Source organism: Hevea brasiliensis, chromosome 15, assembly GCF_030052815.1.
Source record: "Hevea brasiliensis isolate MT/VB/25A 57/8 chromosome 15, ASM3005281v1, whole genome shotgun sequence".
NCBI classification, from domain to species: domain Eukaryota; kingdom Viridiplantae; phylum Streptophyta; class Magnoliopsida; order Malpighiales; family Euphorbiaceae; genus Hevea; species Hevea brasiliensis.
In genome coordinates this window covers 57,102,807-57,130,728 of record NC_079507.1, presented here as the reverse complement: position 1 = coordinate 57,130,728, position 27,922 = coordinate 57,102,807, and the positions used below count along the sequence as shown (strand labels likewise).

At 34.5% G+C, this 27,922-nt stretch overlaps 1 protein-coding gene across 5 annotated transcripts; it reads left to right on the top strand.

The window, feature by feature from the left end:
• Positions 1-86: 86 nt before the first annotated feature.
• Positions 87-27,922, top strand: LOC110668889 (sodium/hydrogen exchanger 8). 5 transcript variants are annotated; one of them, XR_002497592.2, is made up of 23 exons: positions 87-464; positions 1,232-1,282; positions 1,367-1,458; positions 2,311-2,388; positions 2,465-2,622; positions 2,805-2,906; positions 2,981-3,098; positions 3,415-3,467; positions 3,542-3,607; positions 6,043-6,087; positions 6,787-6,842; positions 19,193-19,377; positions 19,758-19,805; positions 19,998-20,105; positions 20,467-20,686; positions 21,449-21,751; positions 23,431-23,528; positions 23,730-23,861; positions 23,961-24,179; positions 24,306-24,512; positions 25,413-25,704; positions 26,339-26,463; positions 26,669-26,815. XR_002497592.2 is itself a non-coding variant. In XM_058136383.1 (23 exons), exons 1-23 carry the CDS (start codon positions 236-238, stop codon positions 27,695-27,697), a joined length of 3,459 nt encoding a protein of 1,152 aa, XP_057992366.1. In that variant the 5' UTR covers positions 88-235; the 3' UTR covers positions 27,698-27,922. The 5 variants fall into 5 exon arrangements, 3 of the variants coding, with proteins under 3 accessions (XP_057992366.1, XP_021685970.2, XP_021685971.2); XR_002497591.2 differs by having other exon boundaries at positions 26,615-26,781; XM_058136383.1 differs by lacking the exon at positions 26,339-26,463 and adding an exon at positions 27,389-27,922 and having other exon boundaries at positions 88-464; positions 25,413-25,664; positions 26,635-26,964.

Sequence of the window (27,922 nt, the reverse complement as noted above, 5' to 3'; positions counted from 1 at the left end):
AAAATACTCTAATTTACTAAAAGACAAACCAAGTAGTAGACGCTGAAATGTCAACTTGAAAACTCTACAGAAAGCATGCCTTTCATCGTTGCCCACTTTCCGTCCTATATGTCTCTATTCGCTTGTCTGTCTAGCCAAGTAAAAGCTCCATTATCGACCAACGATAGCGTTCTATCTTTTTACCTTTTTTGGTTACGTCTCCCTCTGTGAGGGAACCCTCTTCAACTGAAACTCAATGGCGACTGTGATCGAGGGTCAGTTTCCGTACAGAATTTTGGCTCAGGATAGCTCTTCTCCTTCTTCTTCTTCTTCTTCTTCTTCTGAGAATTCCAATCCAGCAGACGCCGTCATTTTTTTTGGATTCAGTTTGGTGCTTGGGATTGCTTCCAGGCATGTCTTGCGTGGTACTAGAGTTCCTTATACTGTTGCTCTGCTTGTCATCGGCATTGCTATTGGATCCTTAGGTTTACCCATATCCATTTTCTCCTACTTGCTTAATTTTCTATTTGGAAATGTTAATTTTGAAGGAATGATTTAGTCTTTAAAGCTTGATCTTTTCGCTTTTCCTTTTTTTTTTTTTAATATTTCTTTCTTGAAGTTAAAAAATGTATGAACTTTACAGGATAAACGTTACGTTGATCATACTATCACATAGAGGTTTTGTTTCAAAAATCTGAATCCAATTAACTGGTGGTCTTTTAATCACTTGTGATCAATCAAGTATTGAGACGAGTGCTTTCTTGGTTTTCTCCTTTGAATTTTGCATTTCTTGATTTATACTTTCTACTTTTCCCTTTATCACAACATAATGTTTTTATTGATGAATTTATTTTTCTTTATATTCACCATGTCTTGTAACTTATTTAGCTTTGAAAAATTATGATAATGAGTCATTTGAATGGAATAAAACTCAAGGAGAAAAGTTATCGAAGCAAATCCAAGAAAATGACAGTGCCTCAATGTTTTTTCCAATAGCCTAGATGCTAGCGCTTGTTCTCTAGTAGTAAAATATACAAGACATTCTAAATAATGGTGATAGTTAAATAGAAATTGATTGCTTGTGTGTGTGTGTGTGTCTGTGTATTTTTTTTTTTTTTTTTTTTTTAAAGGTTGGATGAATTTATTTTATTTGTCTTAGTAATTTCCTGTAGTGTTTGTGTTAGTCATTTCTGTATTTGCCATCAATGATAAATTGGTTGACCATAAATCTCAAGGAAGGATTTATGTGCAGAATATGGTACAAGTCATCGCTTGGGAAAGATTGGGGACAGCATTCGTATTTGTAAGTGCAGCCTGGGCTTTTTCTTTACTTTAGCTTACCAAACGTGGTTAGCTATAAAAATAAACTGCTGTTGTTTATGTGCAGGGGCACACATTGATCCTGACCTTTTGTTGGCTGTTTTCCTTCCTGCCCTTCTTTTTGAGAGTTCTTTTTCCATGGAAATGCACCAAATCAAGGTCTTTTGTTTACTCTCTTTTTAAGTGTTTGAAAATTCTAGTTTAATACTAACCCAATTAGACGTAAATATTAAATAACACCCTGAAATTATGGACTTGAAACAAAACGTTTAACTGAACAAGGAGTCTAAGGTTGTTAACGTGCAGAAAGGGAAACTCATTTCTTTCATCCATATCACCTTTTGTATCTCAAACTTATTTCCTTCTTCCTTTAATGTGCAAGAAACTGGTTAAACTTCCAAATCCATTATAATCATATGACTGTTACAGAAAACCCCGTTTGTTTTTCATCTTTGGTTAATTGGATTGGAAATAGCCATGCTCTGGCAGTTGCCATGACCACCTGCTTGATGAAAAAGTTCTGCAAAATGTGCAGTTGATGAAGCCTGAAACTAGATGCAGTTCAGAATGGTTTGGGGGTCAAATGTATATATTTAGTTTGGAGAGCTGTTAATTTGTTTTGGATTTTGGTTGTGCTTTTCAAATGAGGCACATGCATCTTGGGGAAGTTGAGCTCTCCTGGTAAGAGATAAAAGGCTTACTTTGCTCAGATGCATGGTCTTTTGTTTTTTCTACTCTCTTTCTTTTCATCGTTTCGCTCCATTTTGTTTTACAATGTATGTGTGTGTATTTATCTGAGGTTCTTTCTCTTGCGATTTATAGTTGGCTTTCTTTTGGCATATTATTTACTTGTTTGACACTGCATTATGATTTGAAATCCTTAATAGAAAAATCTGTAAAATTTATCCTATATACTCCGGAAGTAGGTGCAACTTTATGCAAGTTATTAGGTAATAGATTATAGTTTTCTGTACTTCTGAGGGAGCAATGCTTTTACCAATTCTTCTATAGAGATGTATGGCACAAATGCTTCTACTTGCTGGTCCAGGAGTTCTGATCTCAACATTCTGTCTTGGATCTGCTCTGAAGGTATTTTACAAGACAACAAACTATTTTGTAAGCTATAATCCTGTTGTTACAAAATTTTTATCTGCAATTTCTGCAGCTTGCTTTTCCATATAACTGGAGCTGGAAAACATCGTTGTTGCTGGGTGGACTTCTGAGTGCTACTGATCCGGTGGCTGTTGTTGCTCTGTTGAAAGAGCTTGGTGCAAGCAAAAAATTAAGTACAATAATTGAAGGCGAATCCTTGATGAATGATGGGTAATTAACTCTTACTGATCTTTCTTTGTTTTCTTGTCTGACAGACTGTAGATTAGTTGGGATTCTGAATAGGTGAAATCAGTCCAGAATATATGTGTTTTTTCCCCCAAGATAAATTCAGTCTTATCATGTTATTTTATATTTTTTTTCTTCTCTGAATGCACTTTATTTTATATGTCCAGGACAGCAATTGTGGTCTATCAGTTGTTTTATCGTATGGTCCTTGGAGAGAGCTCCAACTGGGGACGGATAGTTAAATTTCTGGCACAAGTCTCTCTTGGAGCGTAGGTATCTGCTACTTCTACTCAATATTGATAAGCCACTTTTCTCTGGTTATGAGATTCTTTTCTTGATCCAGTGTAGGCATTGGTCTTGCTTTTGGAATTGCATCTGTTCTGTGGCTTGGATATATTTTCAATGACATCGTGATAGAGATTTCCTTGACACTTGCTGTGAGCTACATTGCTTACTTTACTGTATGTCCCTCTCCAACTAATACTTTACTGTATGTCCCTCTCCAACTAAGGACAACATTAAAATTTGTTTGTTTACCATGTGTGATTGATGAAATTAAAATGTCAATTAGCACGTTTGTGAAATAAATCGAGAAATCCATTATTAAGTTGCCTCAATGTAATTACTAATTAGTGCATTACAGGGTTTCTCTCAAACTTAATTGAAATGCAGTTGAAAACAGCATATACAAATTGCTAGCCTTTTGTTATAAACTTATAAATCAAGTTCTTCCTTTATTATATATTCACAAACTTTATAATCATTTTTATGTGATAGGCGCAAGAGGGTGCTGATGTTTCTGGTGTTTTGGCGGTGATGACTTTAGGAATGTAAGTTGATAAAGTATCAATAGTTCCTTTGCTATCTGGAGAAGTGAAATCATGAGATATTACACTTTGGACAGGTTTTATTCTGCAGCTGCTAGGACTGCTTTCAAGGGTGATGGCCAACAGAGCTTGCATCACTTTTGGTAAATCCATTGTCTCTGTTTTAATTGATGTAGTAGCCTCTAGTTATGGATAGAAAAGGTGAAATCAGCCAACAGAATCTTTTTGATCATTAAAATGAAAATGGAGGAAGAGAAAGGTTAGCTTTTTGTTTGAAGGAGTATAGCATACGACCATACGAATCGGAATTTTTTTACATTACTAGGAATCTTTCCTTGTATATGACATACACATTCTTGCACTATCTTCTAATAGCTTTAACTCCAAAAGTAATTAATTGGTTAAGATTCTTAAAAAAAGGTGGTGTAGACTATAGAGAAATGGAATCTCTCTTTTGTAATCAAGCCATGAGGTAGCCAAAATCCAATAGTTTTCAAGCATGGGAGATAATCAAAGAAAAATGAAAAACTTCTTGGCATTCATGGGTAATATTTTTAGTTTTTATTTTGGAAGACTCTAGTATAGTCTAAGGAAAAAAAAAGAGAGAAGTAATCAAGGTAGAGGCTTCTCAATATTTAAAATGTTTGTTTGAGAGTGATTGACTTTTGACAAGGATAAATAAGGCTTGACATTTAACTCATTTTAATGCTTATTTGAGGGTTATGTATTGCATGCTAGGGGTATGTATGGTTATTGGTTCTCTTGAACTAAACAAAAAAGAATTGACACTATAGGAACCAACCCATACTGAACCGAATTATTTTACTATTTTGGTACAATTTTGATTATTTTCCAATTATAGAATAGAAGAAGTAAAACTATAACCAATTTTATACATATCTTTTCAAGGCAAAAGTATGATTTAGTACCCCATACTTTTGCACTTTTTGAATTCAAGGATTGAAGAAAGTTTCGTGACGAATTGAGGATTGAACTATTGTGCCATTAACACTTTAGGGATTTAGTAGCTAATGACATTAACTACGCTGATGTGGCATGCTGATGTTACACAGTGTCTGACATGGCATGCTTATGTCAACGCCACATCATTGGGGCACGCTGACTTATGCATATCACGTCAGACGTGGTGCTAATGTCAACATAACACATTAGTGCCATATAAGTGCACTTAATGGTGTTAGCTACTTTTTCCTCGATTTGCTAACATCGCAATAGTTCAATTCTCGATTTGTCAAGAAATTTTCTTTAATCCTTGAATTGAAAAAAGCGCGAAAGTACAGAGGACTAATTTGTACTTTACCTTATTTTCAATATCTTCTAGATACATTATATAATTTCAGTATAATTATATATATATATATATATATATATATATATTTATTTATTTATTTATTTATGTGTGTGTATAATTACAAGTATATTTGTATATAATTTATAGTAAATCTATTTAGACCTTATACCATTTCTTATTCTCTTTAATTTTTCTTAATAATCTATAATTATAAATGTATTAAATCAATTAAATTGTAATTATGTTTAATTAGACTTTATTCATAATTAAAAGATTCTAATTACTATATTTTGACAAAATACCTATTACTGTGAAGCAATTATTGCAAATATTGAGAACATGTTAAATTTCATAATTAAATGATTTATCAAAATTAATTAAGTTATTAAATTTATTTTGTGATAAAATTAAATAAATTATTAATGAAAATAAAACTTTAAATTGAATAAATGTGTTATAAATTTTATTATAATTTAATGAAAAATATGAATTGAGCCGTCATGGTTTTAAATTGCTTTTGCAGTCGCGGTCGTGGCAGCAAAAATAGGCTTGTACGGTCATAATATAATGATAACAACTTGTTGCTATGTTTTTTTTTTTTTTTGGAAATTTGCAATGTTCATAAAGTGAATAGATATTTGAAGATATAATTAAAACTAAGGTATGCAACTAAATAGTAAGTATAAATACATCAAATAAAGACACTAAATCCATCATTCTTAGATATCATTAGCATTAATCAATCAATTTAGTCAAAACCACTTATTCTATTTGATGATCTAAGCTATTGAGCTCAGAAATTTATAAAGAGATGACTTTCACTTGATAAAATGGAGAGAAAAATGCTACAAAGAAAGTGTAGAAAGTTGAAGAAACAAAGTCAATATACTGCCTCTGCCCAAAACAAACACTCCAGCTGCTGTCCCATGTGATAAAAGTGTACAAAAGAGCCAAAAGATGCTGCTTCTCCAGAACAATGGCTGTTATGGCCGTTACGTAATAATCTGTAATGGACGTACCATTACTTAACTGCCGTACGGGCCACGACACCCCATTGTTTAGAATTCCTTTATTCAAAAGCCTTAATGGTAATTTTAGTGTCTAGACCAATTTTTGTATAAATAATGGCCGCTACATAACATGACATCCCTGATTGCCTGTTGCTGCTAAGATAAATTAGTGGTTTTTCTTGTTAACATGTGGACTAAATTTTTCAATCAAGGTTGTGGTGTAATGCTAATCCATTTGCATAATTTTTTTTCCCAGGGAAATGGTTGCGTACATTGCAAATACATTAATTTTCATCTTGAGGTAAGTAATTAAATTATCATTATTTAATTTCTTTTTTCTATCATGTATGCTTAGTACCAAATTCAAAGTTTTTGTTGTAATTTATGATTGGTTAATTGTTAATGACTATGTTGTTAAGAAGGGAATAACAGTAAAGAGAAAAAAGACGACATCAATAAACATGTAAATGAGAAGTTAGAGATGAAATGATTCTTGCTCAAGCTAAGGCTTTATTTGTAGGGGGACATTTGCTTTCCATATTGGTAGATCACAATTGAATCTTATTTGTGCTCGAAACATTAACACCCTGATCAGATCAGAAAGGAACCAAATGGGATGTCAATCAAGTCAAGAAGAAGAGCAAAAGCTCTCTTTTGTTCCATTCCATTCATCAAGACATTGAATGAAATTAGGATTTTGTTTTAGATTTCAAACTTTTTTTTTAGAACCAATAAAACCCATGTAAGTTGGAGACATCTCATGCACCTGTCTCATATTGTAGCTTAGGATGGACTTTTCGCCTTAACAAAATATTAGGGTGATTAATGTTCAGTTAAGATAAATGCCATTTGTTGAGATTACTTGCTTTTGAAGCTCAATTCTTATGCTAAAGTGGGGTGATGGTTAGGTCTTAAATTCAAATTTTACCAATTGAAATTTTTTTTTTTTAAAATTGATTCTAATGCATACTAACAATTTCTTTTCTCTTTTGCTTTGCAGTGGTGTTGTTATAGCTGAAAGCGTTCTTAGCAGTGACAATATTTTTCATAACCATGGTACTAATCACTTTTTCAATTACCAATATCTTTGTGTGCTTACAGTAAGCGTAGTTTCTTTACAAAGTTCATTTTTATTATGCAAATTTGTTTTAGAACAGATTTAATAACCTGCTACTGTTTATGATTTGGTGGGCTATGGATTATGTTTTTATAGATTGGTTTGATGTTTGTTAGTAGAAACATGTCTTTTTTTTATTTTTATTTTTTAAATTAGTTTTTCATTAGTGTTGATAATTATTATAATTTTGAATTGAGAGGTGGAGGTCATGGTTTTCAAATTCAAACTAGACTGGCCAGTCGGACCGCCTTCACTGAGGACTGGACCCTGGTATGTTCTGATTTAAGTATAAAACCCTCATTTTGCTAAAATCGGGGTAAATCAGTGTGAATCGGCTGGGTAACTGGCTAGCCTGAAACTTAATCGATTTGAAATGGATTTTCCAAATCAAAACAATTGATCAAACTAGTTCACCTTAACAAAAAACTTGGCAGTCAATGGTGCTGGGACTTGATCTTGGCACCAAAGGTAGCTTTATGGTCAAATTTAGCACATTAACCATAGTTGGTCTTTGTCAATCTTCTACAACAACATATATATAATATTATTTTTTAATTAAATTATATTATATTAATATAAAATAATTTATAACTATTTAATCTATAACTATTGTAAAGAAAAACATAAAAGTTTGAACTTCACTCACTTGCAATTTAAATAATTAATAATGTTAATAATTTATTTTATTAGTATATTGAATTAAATTATTAAATTATTTTATTATTTTTATACAATAAAAAGTATATAAAAAATTTTCCACTTATTATGTTATATAATTTTAATATAACAATTATTTTTCTTTTGTGTATGAATAAATTTATTATTATAAAATTTTAATTTTAAATATTTCTCTATTATGAATAATTAAATATTATTATTTAATATTTTAATTAAAAAATTAAATTATTTTCTAAAAAATTTATACATATTAAAATTTAAGTGAACTTATTTTAATAATTATTTATGAAATATATAAAAGTGTTAATTATAATGAAGCATTATTTTTAATTTTATAATATTTATTTATTAATTTACTGGTTAAATCTAGGTAGAACTTTAAATCCTTAGTCCTCTGCCTTTACCGGTTCAATGATTGGGCTAGGTTTAAAACCTTAGTGGAGGCAAATGAATGGGCTATAGGCAAGAGTCCATGAAGTATAAAGATTTGGCTTACTTGGGTTTGGACCAAACATTGCTAAGAAGTTAGAATTGCTAAGAAGTTAGAATTAATCAACTAGTTGGTTGGCCCTTGACCCTTGTAAACTCTGTAGACTTGATGTTTCTTTTAGATGTGAGACTCTTAACAGTAATGAAGTATGTTCTTGGGTTGTGTAGTGATGCAAATCTTATTCCTAGAGATTTTAGGAGTACTTATTTTAGGAAAAAAATATAGAAAGTAGAAATTGTAGGGATTTATGATTGTTTATTTCTAACTAGATTAGGTTTCCTAATCCTAATGTTTTTAGGGTTATACAAACACTATAAATAGGCCTAGTTATTTAGGTAATTTTCAAACTTTTTTAGGATAAATTTCTAAGACTAATATAATTGAGAATTAGTTCTCTTTTCAGAATTAGACTTGTTAATGTCTCTTATTTGAGATCAATGCCCAACTTTGAATTCCATCCATTTTGCTAAAAGCCGTACTTATTTCTAGTCATCTTATGTTATGGAGTCTATTCTGAAGGGAAATCCCTTTAACAGTTCCCTGCTTGAGCAATATTTTTGGAGAACTTCCAAGACTCATGTTGGAACAAATAAATTTGGGGAGTTTTTTGTATATTTTAGTTTGTTTAAACTTTACACATGTTCCTATTTATGCACAAAGATTCTAACTAATAAGGAAACTATTACAATAGGAAACTAATACAAACAAGGAAGAAAATATACAGAAGGAGGAAATAAAATAATCCTTATAATGCAGGGATTTTAATGTGATTCTAACACTCCCCCTCAAGTTGGTTCATGTATATCACACGTGCTCAACTTGCAAACTTGAGAATGAAACATTTTGCTGGTTCATGTATATCCTTTGGTAAACACGTTGGCCAACTGATCTTTTGAAGGCACATTAGAGATATTCAACAACCCTTTCACTATTTTCTTCTTTATGAAGTGTTTGTCAATTTTTATATGTTTGGTCCTGTCATGCTGTACTAGATTATGAACTATACTGATATCAGCTTTGTTATTACATGGCAAGTGCAATTCATTTATTTATGACAATTTCAACTCTTCCATTAACTTATGTAACCATAACAATTCACAAATGCCTTGAGCTATGGCTCTGTATTCAGCTTCTGCACTAGATCTAGCTGACACATTTTGCTTTTTGCTTCTCCAAGTGACCAAGTTGCTACCAACAAAAGTACAGTAACATGTTGACCTCCTATCATCAAGTGATTCAGTCCAATCTGCATATGTAACCTTATTTGAAACTATTTATGCTTTGCAAAAAGAAGTCTTTTTCTAAGGGCAGATTTCAGATATCTCTAAATATGGAAAACAACTTCTAAATTGGATTTACAAGGGTCATGCATATATTGACTCACTAGACTTATAGCATAAGTTATGTCTGGTCTAGTATGTGAAAGATAAATCAATCTACCAACTTTTGATATCTTCCTAAATCCATCGATTCTCCAATTTCAGCTTGCAATTTATGATTTCTTCAATAGGAGACTTTGTCAGTTTATAACCAAACATTCCTATTTCTTTCAGGAGGTCCAATAGATAATTTTTCTGAGAGATAAAGATCCCTTTATCTAATATGGCAACATCATTCCTAGAAAGTACCTTAGTTTGCCTGAATCTTTAATCTCAAATTCCTGTGCCTAGCGTTCCTTTAGATGTACAATTTCTTACTTATCATCACCTGTCATGACTATATCATCCACGTAGAAAATAAGTAATGTGATTTTATCTCTACAATGTTTTAGTGTGATCAACATTGCTTTGACAAAATGCAAACGAAATCATAGTCTTACTGAATTTGTCAAACCTTGTCTTAGGAGATTGTTTCAGGCCATACAAAGCCTTTTTTAATTTGTAGACCTTTTCTCTGGATTTCTCATCATCAAATCTTGGAGATATTTTCATATACACCTCTTCCTTAAGGTCTCCATGTAGAAAGACATTTTCGACATCAAACTGTTATAGTTGCCATTTAGGATTCGCTATGCATGACAATAAAATCTTAATGGTGTTCATCTTTACAACATGAGCAAAGGTTTTCTGATAATCCACCTCATATGTCAGTGTGAAATCCTTTGCCTCCAATCTGGCTTTGTATTTCTCAATTGAATAATTTGTTTTATGCGTCACAGTGAATACCCACTTGCATATAACTAGCTTTTTGCCAACAGGGAGAGTAACTAGATGCCATGGCCCTTTTTTTTTGTAGAAAGAGATGATTCTCCTTAATGTCATTAATTTGTACATGGATATATATACAATTGATTCCTATAATTGTGTTCTATTAATTAGGAAGAAATTCTAAATAAGAAATCCTAAATAGGAATACAGAATACAGAATATACAGATAAATAATATAGTGATTGACTTTCCAAAGCACTCTACCTCAAGTTGGAGCATAGATGTTAATCATGCCTAACTTGTTACAAATGTAGTCAATCCTAGCTCCATTTAGAGCTTTTGTGAAAATATCTCCTAGCCGCTCTTCAGTTTTGATGTGTCCTGTTGAGATGATCTGTTGTTGAATCTTTTCACGAACAAAGTGACGATCAATCTCAATATGTTTGGTCTGCTCATGAAACACCGGATTAGAAGCAATATGGAGAGCAGCTTGATTATCACACCACAATTTCGCAGGCAGGGAGGTCTTAAAACCTATCTCATCTTATAATTGAAGTATCTATATTACCTCACATATTGATTGTGCCACGGCTCTGTATTCGGATTCAGCACTAGATTGAGAAACTACACTCTGCTTCTTGCTTCTCCAAGACACCAAATTTCCTCCAACAAAAACGCAATATCCAGTAGTTGACTTCCTGTCAACCTTAGATCCAGTCCAGTCGGCATCTGAAAAACATTCAATATTCAACTGCCCATGATTACCATATAATAAACCTGTTTTTGGAGTGTCCTTCAGATAACACAAGATTTGTCCCAAGGCTTCCCAATGAGCAACAGTTGGGAAGATGTAAACTGACTTACTACACTAACGGCATAAGCAATGTCAGGACGAGTGACTGTAAGGTAGTTCAATTTTCGTACCAATTCCTGTATCTCTCTGGATCTTTAAACAACTTACTATCCCCTGCTAACAATTGTAAATTTGGAGTCATTGGTGCACTACAAGGCTTGGCACCTAATTTTCCTGTCTCTGTCAATAAATCGAGGACATATTTTTTTTGAGACAAGAAAATACCCTTCTTACTTCACATAACTTCAATACCCAAGAAATACTTTAACAATCTCAAATCTTTGGTCTGAAATTGGGTTTGGAGGAAGGTTTTAAGAGATGAAATACTTGCAGAGTCACTCCCAGTGATGACAATGTCATCCACATAGACTACCAGGAGAATTAAACCAGCCTCAGATTGCCTATAAAATACTGAGTGATCACACTTACTCTTTTGCATACCAAATTCCTGTACTGCTTCACTGAATCTCCCAAACCAGGCCCTAGGACTTTGTTTCAAGCCGTAAAGAGACTTCCGAAGCCTACAAACTTTACTCAACTTCCCCTGAGCAACAAATCCAGGTGGTTGCTCCATATACACCTCCTCCTGAAGATTACCATGAAGGAAAGCATTCTTGATATTCAATTGGTGTAGGGGCCAATCATATGTAGCTACTAAAGAGATAAACAAGCGAACAGAAGTAAGTTTAGCTACAGGAGAAAAAGTGTCAGAATAATCAATCACATATGTTTGAGCATATCCTTTTGCTACAAGGCGTGATTTTAACCTAGCCACAGAACCATCAGGATTTACCTTTACTGTAAATACCCATTTGCAACCAATAGCTTTCTTACCAATGGGCAAAGGCAACAGTTCCCATGTACCATTAGCATCTAAAGCCTCCATTTCCTCTTTCATAACAGCACACCAGTCAAGATGAGACAGTGCCTCACCAACAGTATTAGGGATAGGAACAGAGTCTAAAGAAGTAATAAAACACCGAGAACAAGAAGATAATTGATTATAAGAAACAAAAGAAGAGATAGGGTAAGTACATGAACGTTTACCTTTATGAAGAGTAATGGATAAGTCTAGATCAGAATCATGATCAGTATGAGGTACAGGATCTCCCAACGAAGTAGCTGGTGGAGGATCTGAGTCATGGAATCTCCAATCTCCTGGAATAAACATGAACCACGGGAGGTCGAGTAGGTCTAGAGACAGAAGAAACAGGCTGTGGGAGAGGACTAGACATTGGTTGGATAGTATATATTAAAAGATTATCCTCCTTCCCCTGACTCTCATAAACAGATGATTGAGGAAAAAAATGGAGTGGACTCAAAAAATGTGACATTTGCAAAAACAAGATAATAATTAAGAGTAGGAAAGAAACAGTGGTACCCTTTTTGCAGCGGGGAGTACCCTAAGGAAGACACATTTGAGAAACTTTGGATCCAATTTAGTAACATGTGGACGAACATCACGCACAAAACAGGTATAACAAAAAATACAGGGTTCAACAGGGAACAAAGATTTTGTAGGAAACAAAGTAGTATAAGGAATATCCTCATTAAGGGCAGAAGACGGCATACGATTGATAAAAAAATATGCCGTTGAAACTGCATCCGCCCAAAAGTAACTTTCATCTGAAAAAGAAGAGCACGAGTTACCTCAAGAAGATGCCAATTTTTTCTTTCGGCCACGCCATTTTGGGATGGAGTATCCACACAAGAAGACTGATGAAGAATGTCATTTTGTGTCATATAAGACTGAAATTGTGCTGAAAAGTATTCTTTGGCATTGTCACTTCTTAATATGCGCACAGAAATATTAAATTGAGTTTTGATTTCATTACAAAAGGCACAAAAATTAAAAAATAACTCAGAACGATTCTTCATTAAATATAACTAGGTAACATGAGAGTAATCATTAACAAAAGTAACAAAATAACGAAATTCAGTTTTAGAAGTAACAGAACAAGGACTCCAAACATCAGAATGAACTAACTCAAAAGGGGATGAAGCCCGTTTATTGACTCTAGACACAGAAGGCAAACGATGATCTTTTGCAAACTGACACGACTCACATTCTAGTACTGATAAAGATTGAAACTGAGAACACAGCTTCTTCATGGTAGACAAAGAAGGATGACACAATCTACAATGAGCTTAAAGAGGTGTTAAGGTACTGGAGCAAACAAGCGACCGCTGTACATTATTTTTCAGAATGTAGAGACCACCTGACTCACGTCCTCTACCAATAATATGCTTCGTTGTAAGATCCTGAAACAAACACTGGTCCGGAAAAAAGGAAACAGAATAATTTAAAGTACGAGTAAGTTTACTAACAGAAAGTAGATTAAAAGAGAATTTTGGTAGACACAAAACAGATGACAAAGAAATTGACGAAGTGGGGTTCGCAGTTTCAGAATCCATGACACAAGAATTAGAACCATCAGCTAAAGTAACAGTAGAGGAAGTGAGATTTGACTGAAAAGCAGATAGAAGACAAGAATTATTTGTCATGTGATCTGTCTCACCAGAATCAATAACTCATTTGGATGAGGAAGACACAAGGCATATAATGGACTTACCTGACTAAGCGATCGCAGTGACAGGAGAACTGGTAGGCTTTAGAGATGCCTGATACTGGGAAAACTGTGCAAAATCTTCTGCAGATATCAAAATAGTTTTCTTAGAGAAAGATATTGTAGAATCCTCTGCTGCCATATTTTCCATCTGTGATCGCTGATTTTTCCTCTGAAGTTGCGGACAATTATATTTTGTATGGCCAGGCTCATGGCAATAATAACAAATGACTCCTCTTGAGTCCTGATTAGAACTAGCCTCTCCATTACGCTGATTACTTCTGTTGCCTGTAATTCCTCCTCTACTTTCTCTTCTATTACCTTGTTGTCCATTTGGATTACGGCTAATAAGAGCACTACTGGCAGGCTATGAAGATTGGGTACTCTCTGTACGAAGGACCCGTGTGAACGTTTCATGCAAAGAGGAAATTTCAGAACTGGAGAGAATATGAAATTTAGCAGTCTCATACTCTGAAGGAAGGCCTGTAAGAAAACTCATAACAGCCAGTTGCTCCCGTTGGGCCTGCTAAACTTTCATATCAGGACTAAAAGGCAACAATACATTAAGTTCCTCATATACCTATTTAAAATCTATAAAATAAGTCGTGAGAGACTTATCCTCTTTCTCAGTACGGTAGAATGCCTTACAAACATCATAAATACGGGAGATATTCCCTTTATCAGAATATAGAAAATCTAAGTAATCCATCAGTTCCTTAACAAATTCACAGTGATTAATTAAACTAATTACCTCACTGTGAATCAAGTTCCAAAGCTGCAAAAACAACCAAACATCCTCCCTTAGCAAAGTTTGTTGTGTATCATCCATAGGTGGATCTTTAGTAAGATGATCATTCTTATCAATGGTACGCAAATAGACCCTAACAGTCTTACTCCACTCTAGGTAATTCGAACCATTAAGTTTGTGTTCCGTGTTCTTAGTCATCACCGGAATCACATCAGAAATAACATTCTTATTGTTTGTCATTTGTTGAGACAAAGAAAACTAACCGAAACGTTAATCCAAAGTGCTTACAGCAGCAAAATAATCAAAAATCACAAATTAAGCAAATACCGAAATAGGATCTGAGAGCCAAACCTCAGAAGTCCTTTAATGGTGTACTGGATCAGGCAACAATACACAGTGGTGGAATGAGGGGGTTGAGGCGACGTCGGCGATGTTGATCAGAGTCGAAACGGCCAGTCGGTGGCCAAGGTCTCTCCTGACCTGGGTGGTGAGAACAAATAGTCACCCTAGATAGATGACCTGCTCCGATACCATGTAGAAAGAGATGATTCTCCTTAATTTCAATTAATCTGTACATGGGTATATATATATACAATTGATTTCTATAATTGTGTTTTACTAATTAAGAAGAAATCCTAAATAAGAAATCCTAAATAGGAATACAGAATACAGAATATACAGAGAAATAATATAGTGATTGACTTTCCATAATATTTTGCAAGGCTTTCTTCTCATCAACCATAGCAACCTTCCATTTTAAATCATGGTAAGTTTCCTTCCAATCCTATGGGATAGAAACAGAAGAAACAAACAAGACAAATGTTCTATAGGACAGGGATAATGAATTATAGGACAAAATTAGAGATAGGATGTTTGGTACAAGCTTTTACTCTTTTTCTTAGAGCAATATGAATATCAAAGTTAGAATTAGGATTAGAACTAGCAAAATTAAGGGGACTCATTCCGTACCTCGAGATGTTCAATATCTGAATCCAGGAATTCTAATTGATTTGATGTATCATCCTTAATGACGTCACTTGTTCTGTTTCGATGAGTGTAAGTTCTCAAATCCAACTTATTCAATCTCTGTATAGGCTGAGGTGCTTTTTCTTAAACTTGAACCTGAGGTAATTGATCTTGATTCTCATTAAGCTCCCCCTGAAGAATTGGAACTTGGAAGGAAAGAAGATGAAGGAAAAATCACCTCTTCCTTCTTATGCTCTCCCTAAAGAGGTGTTTAAAAATAAAGTTAAAATTCCCTAAAAGTGATGTCCATACTCAAAAAATATTTTAGAAAGGTGGGTGATAACGTTTATACCTTTTTGAGTATCAGAATATCCTACAAAAACACATTTAAGAGCCCAAAGTTCTAATTTCCTAGCATTTATCTAATGAACAAAGCGCACACAACCAAGATCTTGGCGGAATAATATGAGAGTTTTTCTTTATAAATTCCAAAGGACTTCTAAAATTTAGGGTTCTAAGAGGTATCCTATTAATTAAATTTGTTGTAGACAGAACATCATCCCCCTAGTAAGACGTGGGCAGATTCATTGTAAACAAGAGAGCTCTAACAACCTCAAGTAAATGCCTATTCTTTCTTTCGGGCACCCTATTTTGTACACTAGTGTTAACACAACTGGTTTGATGTAAAATTTCATGTGAATCCAAATAAGCCTGAAACATTTTATTCATATCTTCTGTACCATTATCGCTTTTTAAAATTTTAACCTGAGCATCAAATTGGGTACAAATCATTTTATTGAACTGTTGGAAACAATAAACACCTCACTCTCTGTTTTCATCAAATAAACCCAACATAATCTTGTGCAACAATCAATGAAAGTAACAAACCATCTATATCCAAATAAAGACACAGATTGTATAGGCCCCATACATAAGAGTGAATAGTTATGAAATGAATCAAGTTTTTATTATTTATTAAAAGATAAGATTTTCTTGTGTGTTTAGCTAGTACACGAACATCATAAAGTTAATTTTTTTTTTTTTTGCATTTTCTGAACAAAATGTGATATAGCTCCTTTAAAGTTTGAAAAGAAGAATGCCTTAATCTCTTATGCCACTAGAGAATCTCTTGGTCAGCACTCACAGATTGTCATAACAAAGCTTGGTTTGTACTAGGATTTGAGTAACCACCACGATCATCCAACAAATATAGGTTATCTTGCAGTCTACCACTGTCAATCGTTTTTCCTGTTTTTAGTTCTTAAAAATACAATGAGTAGGAAAAAAAAATGAGATTTTATGATTAATAACTTTTGTGCTAGAGTTAACAGATAAGAGGTTAATAGGAAAGTTAGACATATGCAAAACTGAGGTGAGATTCAAAGTAGGGGGTGCAGTTAATAGAATCTGTTCCTAAGTTACTAGCTTGGAATTCATCTTCTATGCGGACTTTTTATTTTCCTGAGAATGGTTATATGTTGTGAATTTGTTTGAAGATCTTGTCATGTGTTTGTTTACTTCAGAATCCATAACTCAAAAGGTTTTTTCAAGATTGGCTAGAAGAGCATTACCTGATTTGACAAAGTTGAAAGAGGTAACTGTAGTGGATTGAGATTCCAACTATAATAGCAAACATTTTAGGGATTGGACTTCCTCATTGGAAAGAATTCCAGTAATAGTTGTCCTCAGAAAATTCTATTGTTGCAGACACATCAGCTTATGGTCTTGCTGAGCCCCCTCTTTTCCCTCCTCACTCCTTGGTAGGGCAGACATGAAGTTTCCAACAATGTTATTTCGTGTGGCTAGATTTCCCACAATAGTCACAGTGCAAATGATCTTTGTTTGATGGACCAGAGCTAAGTGATGTTCAGCAAAAATAAATCCCTACTTATCAATGGGTGTAGCATGAACCATAACACTTCTTCTACTTTCCTCCTGTTGGACATAAGAGTAAGTTTTCCTATGTTTAGCCAAGCAAGAAAATCATAGATCTGCTCCTTCTCAATCAATTTCTAGAACTTAACAGCATCACTAGTGCATGTAGCTTGAAAATCCTGATAATAGTCCAATTCCTACCATAGTGCACTCAACTCAGCAAAGTACAGTGCAATGGTCATCTCACCTTACTTTGTATTGTGAACCTCATTCCATAGTTCATAAATTTGTGCATCATTGCCCATTTGAAAATAAGTTTGAGAGACTGCATTTCAAATTGAGGATGCACTATACAACAATAATTACCCACAGGCAAGTTGGGGTTGCATAGAATTGATGAGATAGGAAATCACAAGTGAGTTTTTGGATTCCCATTGATTGTAGGTAGACTGGTAGTTTCTGCTTTCTGGTTATCTCCAATAATATGCCCATGTAGTCCTCTAGCTTGGATGAATAACAAACAAGATTTGGACCAAGCCAGATAATTGGTCCTATCAAGTTTTACGGGACTTACTTAGAAAGAGGGGTTTTCATTGACGAAACCTATCTTCCCTTTAGCTATAGTTTTTTTCCCATCATTCATGGTTCAAAAAACAGAAAAATAAATACCCAAAATAGACCCAAAAACTAAAAAAATACTGTTAGGAAGAAAAGAGGCAAGCCAACGTAGGAACAAGTGGCAAACCAAGGTAGGAACAAGTGCAGGTTAGAGGCATGAGTCACAAGGTATGTCGTCGAAAAAGGAATGACTGGGAAAAGATGTCGGAAAAGCTGTACATGCGCTGATGCATGAAACCATGCGCTTCGCCGAACAGGGATGGATTTCTAGCGGTAGGCCGATTGGCCGCTAGGCTTCCTCTTGGAGCAGGCTATGTCAACCAGCTCCCTTTTGGAAATCGCCTAGAAGTTTGACCTGAAATACTGGCAAGGCTATGATACCATGTTAGAACATACAAATTTGGGAAATTTTTTGTATGTTTCAGTATGTTTGATGACTTTACACATGTTCCTATTTATACATAGATACTAACTAATGAGGAAGCTATTACAATAGGAAACAAATACAAACAAGGAGGAAAGAAAATAATCCCTATAATGCAAGGATTTTAATGTGATTCCAACACTTGAGCTTTAAGCTTGCAACAAGTATACAACTTGGTAATTTCTCTTGTTCTCCTCATTCCAAACAAATCAAAGGAAACCTCGCATGATCCTCTTAATCCTTCTAGCTACAAAGGAAAGAAGTGCTGAATTGTGAAACACCATAAATGATATGATATTTGATTAAAATTATTGGGCTTAGTTAAAATTGGTGAATATATGTATGTACAAGGCGTTAATGGATTTTATGAGAATGTAATTTAGTCTTTTGTAGTTTGTGACCAAAAGTGTGGTTGATGTTAAGGAATCTACTTGACATTCTAGTTTAGTCTCTACAGTGTACATGAATCCAAGATTGAGGCTTTTAGCAATTTTCTGATCAATAATTATTTGGTTTAAAAAGATTTTTGGTGATAGTTAAAGATCCTCAAGTCATGTTTTACGGATAGGCATTATCGTCATGAAATCCACTAATTATAAGAAAATGCCAAACGAGAATGTGCCTGAATATCTTCATCAAATGTACTCATTGGAAATTATTTCTGAAATTTGAATTTGGTAGTCTTAACTATGATTTATATTTTGACCTTTAGTAGTGCCTTATTTTTTTTTTCCTTGTGCTTCATGTGGAAAGAAAGTAACAAATATTCTGGACTAATGGTTTGATTCATATTTTGAATTTTCTTTTGCCTTACCATTGAAGTCATGAAAGTTCTCTGATTACCATGGCTTCTTTCTGTTTACTAAATGTTTAAATCTTGCTTTCTTAAAGTTTCTCTATGACACTTGTTGTTTCTGTTTCAGGAAATTCATGGGGCTACCTATTTCTTCTATATGTTTTTGTGCAAGTATCCCGGTTTATAGTTGTTGGAGTATTGTATCCATTTTTACGATATTTTGGCTATGGTTTAGATTGGAAGGAAGCTGCTATTCTCATATGGTCAGGTTTGCGCGGAGCTGTTGCACTATCACTCTCACTATCTGTTAAGGCAAGTAATCATGGATTTGGTAGTCCATAGGTTGAGATTATTCACTTTTCTGAGGTTGTTTTGAGTGGTTAGATTTTTTCTTTTCCCCATATAAATGTAACTACAACATCATATTTGTGCCTACACTATTTACTTTTTTTGTTGGGCCTTTGTTATATGGTTGAGTATTTTCTTTGTGGCCGTGAGATCATATGTGGCTAGTTGTGGAGAAAAAATGATCTTTATGGATCTGAAGGCAAAAGGTGACCTATAAGACAAGCATGCTAGAACAATAATTTTTATCCAAAGCCACCTGAAGTCATTTTCTTTGCTTAAAATATTTAATATGTTTATGCATATTTCCTGCCTCTCAATTATTTTACTAAAATTTTTTGTGTCAGCGCACTAGTGACAGCTCAACATATCTCACTCCGGAAACCGGAACTCTGGTGAGTTCTAGCAACGTATACTATTTTTTTAAAAATTTTTTCCCACTTGGAATATACATATTAATTGCATTCTAAATATTTTAAAGTTCTGATGATGATATAACAATTTCCAATTAAATGGGATTACATCATATACCTTCCAATTATCATATGCTTGTTAATTAATTGATGTTTTCTTCACCATTTTCACAGTTTGTTTTCTTCACCGGTGGAATCGTATTTCTGACACTTATTGTGAATGGATCAACTACGCAGTTTGTTTTGCATCTTCTAGATATGGATAAGCTGTCGGCTGCCAAGGTGAGGTTTATGGTGGCATCCACATAACATTTTTTTTTTCCAATTCTTTAGATGAAGCATTTTACTTTGCAGAAATTTTTGGTGGCATGTTTGGTTTTGTTTTACTTGAAAAATTGCACAGTGGCATTAGTCATGTGAAAAATATCTGACATTTTTTCATAACTGTGTATATTTTACTGAGAACATTTACTATGATAATTATGCAAGTAATTGTGGTATCAAAAGTTGCGGACATCTCTTACATTGTAAATAAGAATATCTTTGCTTATAATTTACCACTTAAATTGTGCTATCTGCATTATCTTTCATAGCACTATCTACTTCATTCAATAATTGTGAGATTTGCTTTTTTCTTCTACAGAAACGTATATTGGAATACACGAAGTATGAAATGTTGAACAAAGCATTGGCGGCTTTTGGTGACCTTGGAGATGATGAGGAACTTGGACCTGCTGACTGGCCAACTGTTAAAAGATATATTGCAAGCTTAAATAATTTGGAAGGACCTCAAAACGCAACCGAACCTGACACTAATCTGGACCCAACAAATTTGAAGGATATTCGTGTACGCCTTCTAAATGGTAAGTCCGTTGTTTTGTTGCTTCTGTACTTTCTTTCTTTCTTCTTCTTCTTCCTCTCTCTCTCTCTCTCTCTCTCTCTCTCTCTCTCTCATACTTGTCCTCCGTCTATGGCTGCGATATTTGGCAAGATCAATGAGTTTAAGGTTGATACAAAAGTAATTTGTATTCGTGTGTAATCAAGTTCATGGTTTATGGTCCTGTGATTCCTCAATATAATGAAATTTAGGAAATAACTTGCATTTGGGTATTTAATTCATTCAGGTATTTTTGGTATTTGACTTTATTATTAGGGTTTGGGTTATTTCTCTGTATAAGCATTATTTTTGGATTCTTTAATGTTAGCTGGGCAGATTTTGAACGTGGACCTACGTCAACTACCAAAAACATCATAAATAATTGACATACCCAAATAAACTATTTCCTAAATTTCTTTCTAAAATACGTGGACCTAATATCTGTAACAAATGCACTGCTACTGCCCCCAACACTGCTGCCACAGAACTCTCTCTCTCTCTCTCTCTCTCTCTCTCTCGCTTTTTTCCTTTATTGGGCAAATATCTGTTTGGAATTTGATGTTTCACTAACAGTCTGTAACTTCTATGTCATCAAGTGTTTTCTTCAAATGACAGTAGCAGCTAAAATATCTCTTATAATTAAAGACCGAAAGCCTCCACTTTTCAAGTGCTTTGTTTTTTGGAATTTGAAACTTTCTCGATCTGTAAAAGGCCAATTTGCTGATGGGGAGATATGTTATTGTACTAGGTGTCCAAGCTGCTTACTGGGGAATGCTTGATGAGGGAAGGATAACACAAATGACTGCAAATATTTTGATGCAATCTGTAGATGAAGCAATTGACATGGCCTCTATTGGGCCTTTATGTGATTGGAAGGGCTTAAAAGCTAATGTTCATTTCCCGAGTTACTACAGGTTGCTTCAATCAAGCATTTGCCCCCGAAAACTGGTTACTTATTTTATTGTAGGGAGATTGGAATCTGCTTGCTACATTTGTGCTGCATTTCTACGTGCCCACAGAATTGCACGACGACAACTGCATGACTTTATAGGTAAGTATAGCTTTGGTTTAGGCTATTAGTTTCTTTTCCAACGAACAAAATTATTAGTTCTGGTTTCTCCTTTAGATGGATTCTGCAGATTTCTGTATCATTCACAAGATATAGTTCTGAAACATTTCTTGCAACTGGGAACTATGAAATGAATATGCTGTTATGATGTATTGTATGTGTGTTCAGCATGCATTTAATTCTTATACTGCCACTGCTTACAAAACTAAATTGCTGCAAGGAAATTGGACCTCCCACAATTATTATGGTCACATTATGATACTTTTCCTTTTAGGGACTTATTATGCTTCAAATTTAGATGATTCTAGTATAGCAATCGCATCCAACTCACTGCTACTGTGGTAAGAGTTTTTGTTACCAGAGGTGCTATCGGAATTTTGTGGTCATTTCTTTTCACTAAGGCGCCTTTATAGATTTTTCTGACCATGTATTTGTAATAGTGGTAGCTGTGTGGTGCCTTTGGCCATTGCTAAATGTGATTATGGAACTTAAAACTCTCCTGGATTTTCAAATTTTTTCGCATACATCAGCTGATGAAGACAGAAGGAAACTGTTTCACTGTTTTCTTCTGGTGTCCAAATATGATATTTGATTAGGTCCATCAGACCTTCTATCCCTGTGTCATGAAAGTTCTGTGGTTATCATCTTTCGAGATCCAGCTATCCGGGGAAAAATTATTTTTTCTTTGACTATTGAAAAATTGGAAGAGAGAGTTCAAGCATAGTCTGTTGACAGTTGCAAAGTATGTGTGAGGGTCGTGTGGGTTAAAGGAGAGGGAGATGGCAGTTCCAGATTTAAGACTGAGCATCTATGAAGTTTGCAAGAAGGTAATGCATCGAGTCTATGAGAAAAAAAATAGAGGAACTCTGATTGAAATTCACAATTGAATCTCCTCTTAGAGAGAATTTTAGGGTACGAATCAGTAACTATGGAATGAAATTTACAGGAAAAGTTTAATCTTGTAAGAGCAGGCAGTGTGGTGGGATGATTCAATTTCTGTTTTATGGGGGAAAAGATACCCCAACCTTGGGTGGTTATCTCTGAAACCTGGCTCTTATTGTTGCTGATGGTGGGTGTGGGTCTTTATTCTTCAGTTGAATATGCTATCCCTACACCTGTTGTGGGCAAAAAGATTCAATGATCTGAAGTTTTTTTGTTTTTGTTAAGTGACAAGATTGTAGTTTTCTAGATATGCTGCAGATCATTTAAGTTGCAGTCTAAATAGGTGTATTTTTTAATGTAAGTTGGCTTTCAGGTATTTTAGAAGTCTCTCTATGTAGTAATTCTTCCACAGTTAGAAGTCTCTCTATGTAGTAATTCTTCACAGATTTTAAGTTAGGTCTAATCATTCCTTTTAGACAGTTTCTATCTTTGATAAACCTGTGATCTAATTGAATCTGATCATATAATTGGTTTGGCTTGAAGATTCCTGCTTTTCTCTTACACTTAATCTACAATAACTATTTGGCCCCGGAAAGCATCCTCTTATCTATCAAAAATGTTCTTCTTGTCAATAACTTAAAATACTTTTGTAGTAATGGTGATGATGATAATTTAATATGCTTTTGATGTGATATTTTTTTTTTCCTCTTTACTGAAACATCGGATTTATTGTTTTTAACAATTTTATGAGATGCTTGACTTCTTTCATGCACTTTTAGGTGACAGTGATCTTGCTTCTATAGTCATTAATGAAAGTGAGGCAGAAGGAGAAGAAGCGAGAGAATTCTTGGAAGATGTTCGTGTTTCATTTCCTGAGGTTTGTGAATCTAACTACTCCTGTATTGTGTTCACTGTTCAGTGAGACTAAATTGTTCTTGGATAAGTTGGTTGAGGTCTGTGTGGAATATGATGTTCATATGTTGTTTTGTCCCTACATTTTAGCTAATTGGTGCACTTTCATTTTTTAATAATATTGTTATTATTTAGAATATGAATTTATTATTAAGCAAATTTTCAGGTTTTGCGTGTCGTGAAAACCAGACAAGTAACTTATTCGGTGCTGAACCATTTAATCAATTATGTCCAAAATCTTGAGATGGTTGGCTTGCTGGAGGAAAAGGAAATGCTTCATCTTCATGATGCTGTCCAGGTACTTGTGTTTTGTAATTATAATCTATAGTCTTTAGCCATTGTGTTTGATTGTACTTCTTGACATTTAACAGAAAATTTATCATACTTTTTGTTGCAGACTGACTTGAAAAGGCTTCTAAGGAATCCTCCTTTAGTAAAGATTCCCAAAATAACTGATCTGATTAGCATCCATCCTTTGTTAGGGGCCCTTCCTCCTACAGTACGTGAACCACTTGAAGGTTCCACCAAAGGAACAATGAAACCACGTGGTGCGCTGCTTTACAAAGAGGGCTCCAAGCCAAATGGAGTTTGGCTTATTTCTAATGGTATTGTCAAGGTAAATGAGCAAGTTAGGCTACAAGAAATATGTTTCTTTCTTTTTTTTCTCTCTCTTTTTTTAGTTAAAAACAGAACAGTTTGATTGCATTGGAGCATGTCATAAATGTGAATTGTTGTTTGGCAGTGGAGGAACAACAGCATAAGGAACAGGCACTCTTTGCATCCAACTTTTACACATGGGAGCACACTAGGCATATACGAAGTACTAGTTGGGAAGCCTTACATCTGTGACATGATAACAGATTCTGTGGTACTCTGTTTTTTTGTTGAAAGTGACAAAATACTTTCAGCAGGAAGGTCAGATGCCAAAATAGAAGATTTCCTGTGGAAGGTAATTTTTGTTTTTTTTTGGATGGCAAAAATAATCTTTTTTGAGTAAAGAAAGAGAGGAAATACAACGTTGATGAGGATTCCTAAATCAGCAAACAAGGACAAAAAACAGAAACATTCCTTAAAAGACATTGCTAAAACTGCAGCTCTATCCAACTAAACTGAATAACTTTTCAAGACATCCCTTGAAAGGCCCCTGAAGCTGAAGCCGATGGAGAAGTCAAAAAACCACCTTCTTCCACATCAAATTAAAGGACAAAAACTGGTTTTTGAAAAAGTGAGCATTTCTTTCCATCTAAATCTTCATATTACTGCACGGAAAGCATAATAACGTTTGCATCTGTTCTACCACCAATTCCTTGCCACTTTAAGCCTACAAAAGTCTTTAAAGAAACCCAGTTCTCCTTAAAAGACAAGAAAGGTCGTTGCAAGTTACCCATGCCATCTTGCAATGCTAATGGGAATAAGACTCACTATGCTTATAATGACAAACCAATAAGGGGATAAAGCTTACTATGACTCCTTTTCTAAGCAATTCATGACTATTCACCTTGCTAGAAACTGCTGTTTGAACAAAAATGCTAACTTCTAGTGTTACCATAGTTTTCCAAACTTTATTATATGAAAAATTAGAGTGGTCATGAGATGAATAAACAAGAAGGGCATTCCTTCAGGTGTGATAACATTGGATATATGCGCATATATTTCTTTGTTGATCAAACTACTTATGACATTTCTGAATATCCAAAGGCTCTAAAGTTTCCCCAGTGTATGCTGTTGGTTGCTTTTTATTGTCTGGTTAACATGTCTAGGTAAAATGACCAAATATGTATAGGACATGATTATTGTTCTATTGTTAAACAGATTCAAGCTATTTTGAGTGCACTGTTTTCTCTTTCAGGAAAGTGCTATCATACTCGCCAAAATTTTGCTTCCTCAAATATTTGAGAAAATGGCGATGCAAGATTTGAGAGCTCTTGTTTCAGACTGGTCAATGATAAATATACACTTAAGTGGAGAATCAATTGAAATACCTCACCATTCCATTGGTTTTCTCTTAGAAGGATTTGTGAGATCCCATGGCTTTCAAGAAGAATTGATTACATCTCCTGCAGCGCTCTTACCTCGGCACGGAAATCAGAGCTTTGGAAATGCACATGGAAATCAAAACATTCAAAATGAAGAAATAAATGGTAATTTAAATGCTGAACTTAAAGGAAGAAACCAAAAAAAGAAAGAGGAGGCTGAATATAATTTTATTTTATTTCATTTTATTTTTGGTCTCGTACTCCTTTATTTCACCATGTCTAATAATTACGGTACATTATTCTACTACTGGATTGAAGCAGTGTCTTGGCAGGGTCGTATGATGTTTATACGTGCTGCTTCTGCATACTTTGTTATCATATACATCTAAGTTTATGTTACCTAATGGATGATTACTGGTAAAGATTATATGTTGTTTATCTTTTCAAATTTGCATTTGGCAACTGAATTCAAAAAATAAAACGAGGAAGAGTAGAATAAGATGGCTAAATTTAAAAGCACTACCAAATTAGATTGGGTCCTAGTGGTGGCAGTAGGCCACATTGGACTGTTTCGGGTTAAATCCCAACACCTAACCCAATCAAATTCAGGTTGTGTTAAGGTCACCCAGTTGGTTTGGATTCCTTGGTTTTTGTAATTTTTGGAATTTTTCAGCTAATACTCAAAATAATATGGGTCACCTGGGTTTCCCAAGTTACAGCCCATCCAATCTTTAAAATTTTTGGACCAATTGGATTTAGAGTGAGTTAGGATCATGCTTTAATCGTATCTTTTGGGCAGATTAAGCTTGTAATTCCAAATTCCAGAATTGTTGAAGTCATGGACTCATAGATGTTGGAAGTAAAACAAAGGATATATGGCTAGCAGTATGACTATTAAAAAGCACAATCTGCACATGCTCTGAGGTAACTCCTTTGGAAACATATAGATAAAAAAAAATAAATTTAGAATCATTTAATTACTTGTTGCTATTTTGACGAAGGAGCAAAGCAACTACTTATCAGATGCATTTTGATTTAATATATTGAGCTATCAACTAAGTTCTTTGATTGGCAGTGAACCACGGTGAATGAAAGATCGAAGTCAGGTCATTAACATTTATAAATGCAGGTGCCAGGACAGCCAGTTTCTCTCATGAAAGATCCCGGTATCAAGTTGAGACGAGAGCAAGAGTGATAATTTTTGACATTGCAGCTTTTGAAACTGCTACCGCTCTGCTGAGAAGGTCATCTTCTTTCATACCGCATACAGGTGATCATCCCCATAGACCTCTAAGCAGAGAACATGGTCTTATGAGTTGGCCTGAAAACTTCTACAAGGCAAAACTGCACAAGCAGAATCTTGAAAACGAACGAGCAAATAGTTTGCCTGCAAGAGCAATGCAGCTGAGCATTTTTGGCAGCATGGTATGGTTGATTTACTTCTGTTTGCTGGGATTTGTTTAGAAGTGCCCTTTTAGGATAATTACTCTACATAGACTTGTTTACACGCAATGAACTATTTTGGGGGTTTTCAATTCAACTTTATAGTTATTGGGTACATAGACTTTTTGTTTGGCTTCAATAAATTATTGGTTTTTACTTGTGGGTAAGTTAAAAAGGCCTTCTCTAGTCACTGAAATATTGATGGAAGTCAACCCATTGATATCAGTTTGCTAAATGTCATTTAAGTACCCCCCTTGAGGTGAACCTATGAAAGATGGAAATAGAAATCATTTCTCATGGCTATCACAAAATAATTTACTTTTGTCAAACCAAAATATCGCAAAATAATTTTCTTTTGTACATCTTGGTTCTTTTGAATTTACTGCAATTTCTTTCATTTCTCAAGGTTGACGTGCAACGGCGTGCCCATTGTTCTTCAAGCAGTCTATACCAGCGATCACATAGCATGTTCTCACGAGCTGCATCACTTCGTGGCCGTCCGCTAGTTTCTGTTAGATCAGAAGGATCTAATACTTTAAGGAAGAACCTTCATGTGAAAAGGTTTTCGCGGAATGTTACTGCTCTCCCACAGCAGAGGGCAGACACAAATGAGAGCCATGTCTTGGATTATTCTAGTGACGAATCTGGTGCCGAAGATGATCACATAATAAGAATCGACTCACCAAGTAGGCTTTCTTTCCGCCTGGCTACCTAAATTTGCATTCCCTGTTATCCCCATCGTAGATATTTGTGTTTACATGAATTTTTGTGTTCCTACTTTAAAAATTTGTTTGTACAAAGGCATCTGAATAAATAAGATGGCTCCTCAAGCCGTCTGATTTAGGAAAAGTAGCTCAATTGGTGCTGAGCATGAGATTCAATTTTGTACCTTTGCTTCCATCATCTATGATAGAACCAGTAACCTTGTTTTGATTGTTTA

Bases quoted from the DNA above. Each gene is read 5' to 3' on its own strand.
- LOC110668889 (XM_021830278.2), top strand. From the start codon at position 236: ATGGCGACTGTGATCGAGGGTCAGTTTCCGTACAGAATTTTGGCTCAG. The intron at 3,608-6,042 runs GTAAATCCATTG...TTTTTTTCCCAG, and splicing joins CAGAGCTTGCATCACTTTTG to GGAAATGGTTGCGTACATTG. The intron at 6,088-6,786 runs GTAAGTAATTAA...TTTGCTTTGCAG, and splicing joins ACATTAATTTTCATCTTGAG to TGGTGTTGTTATAGCTGAAA.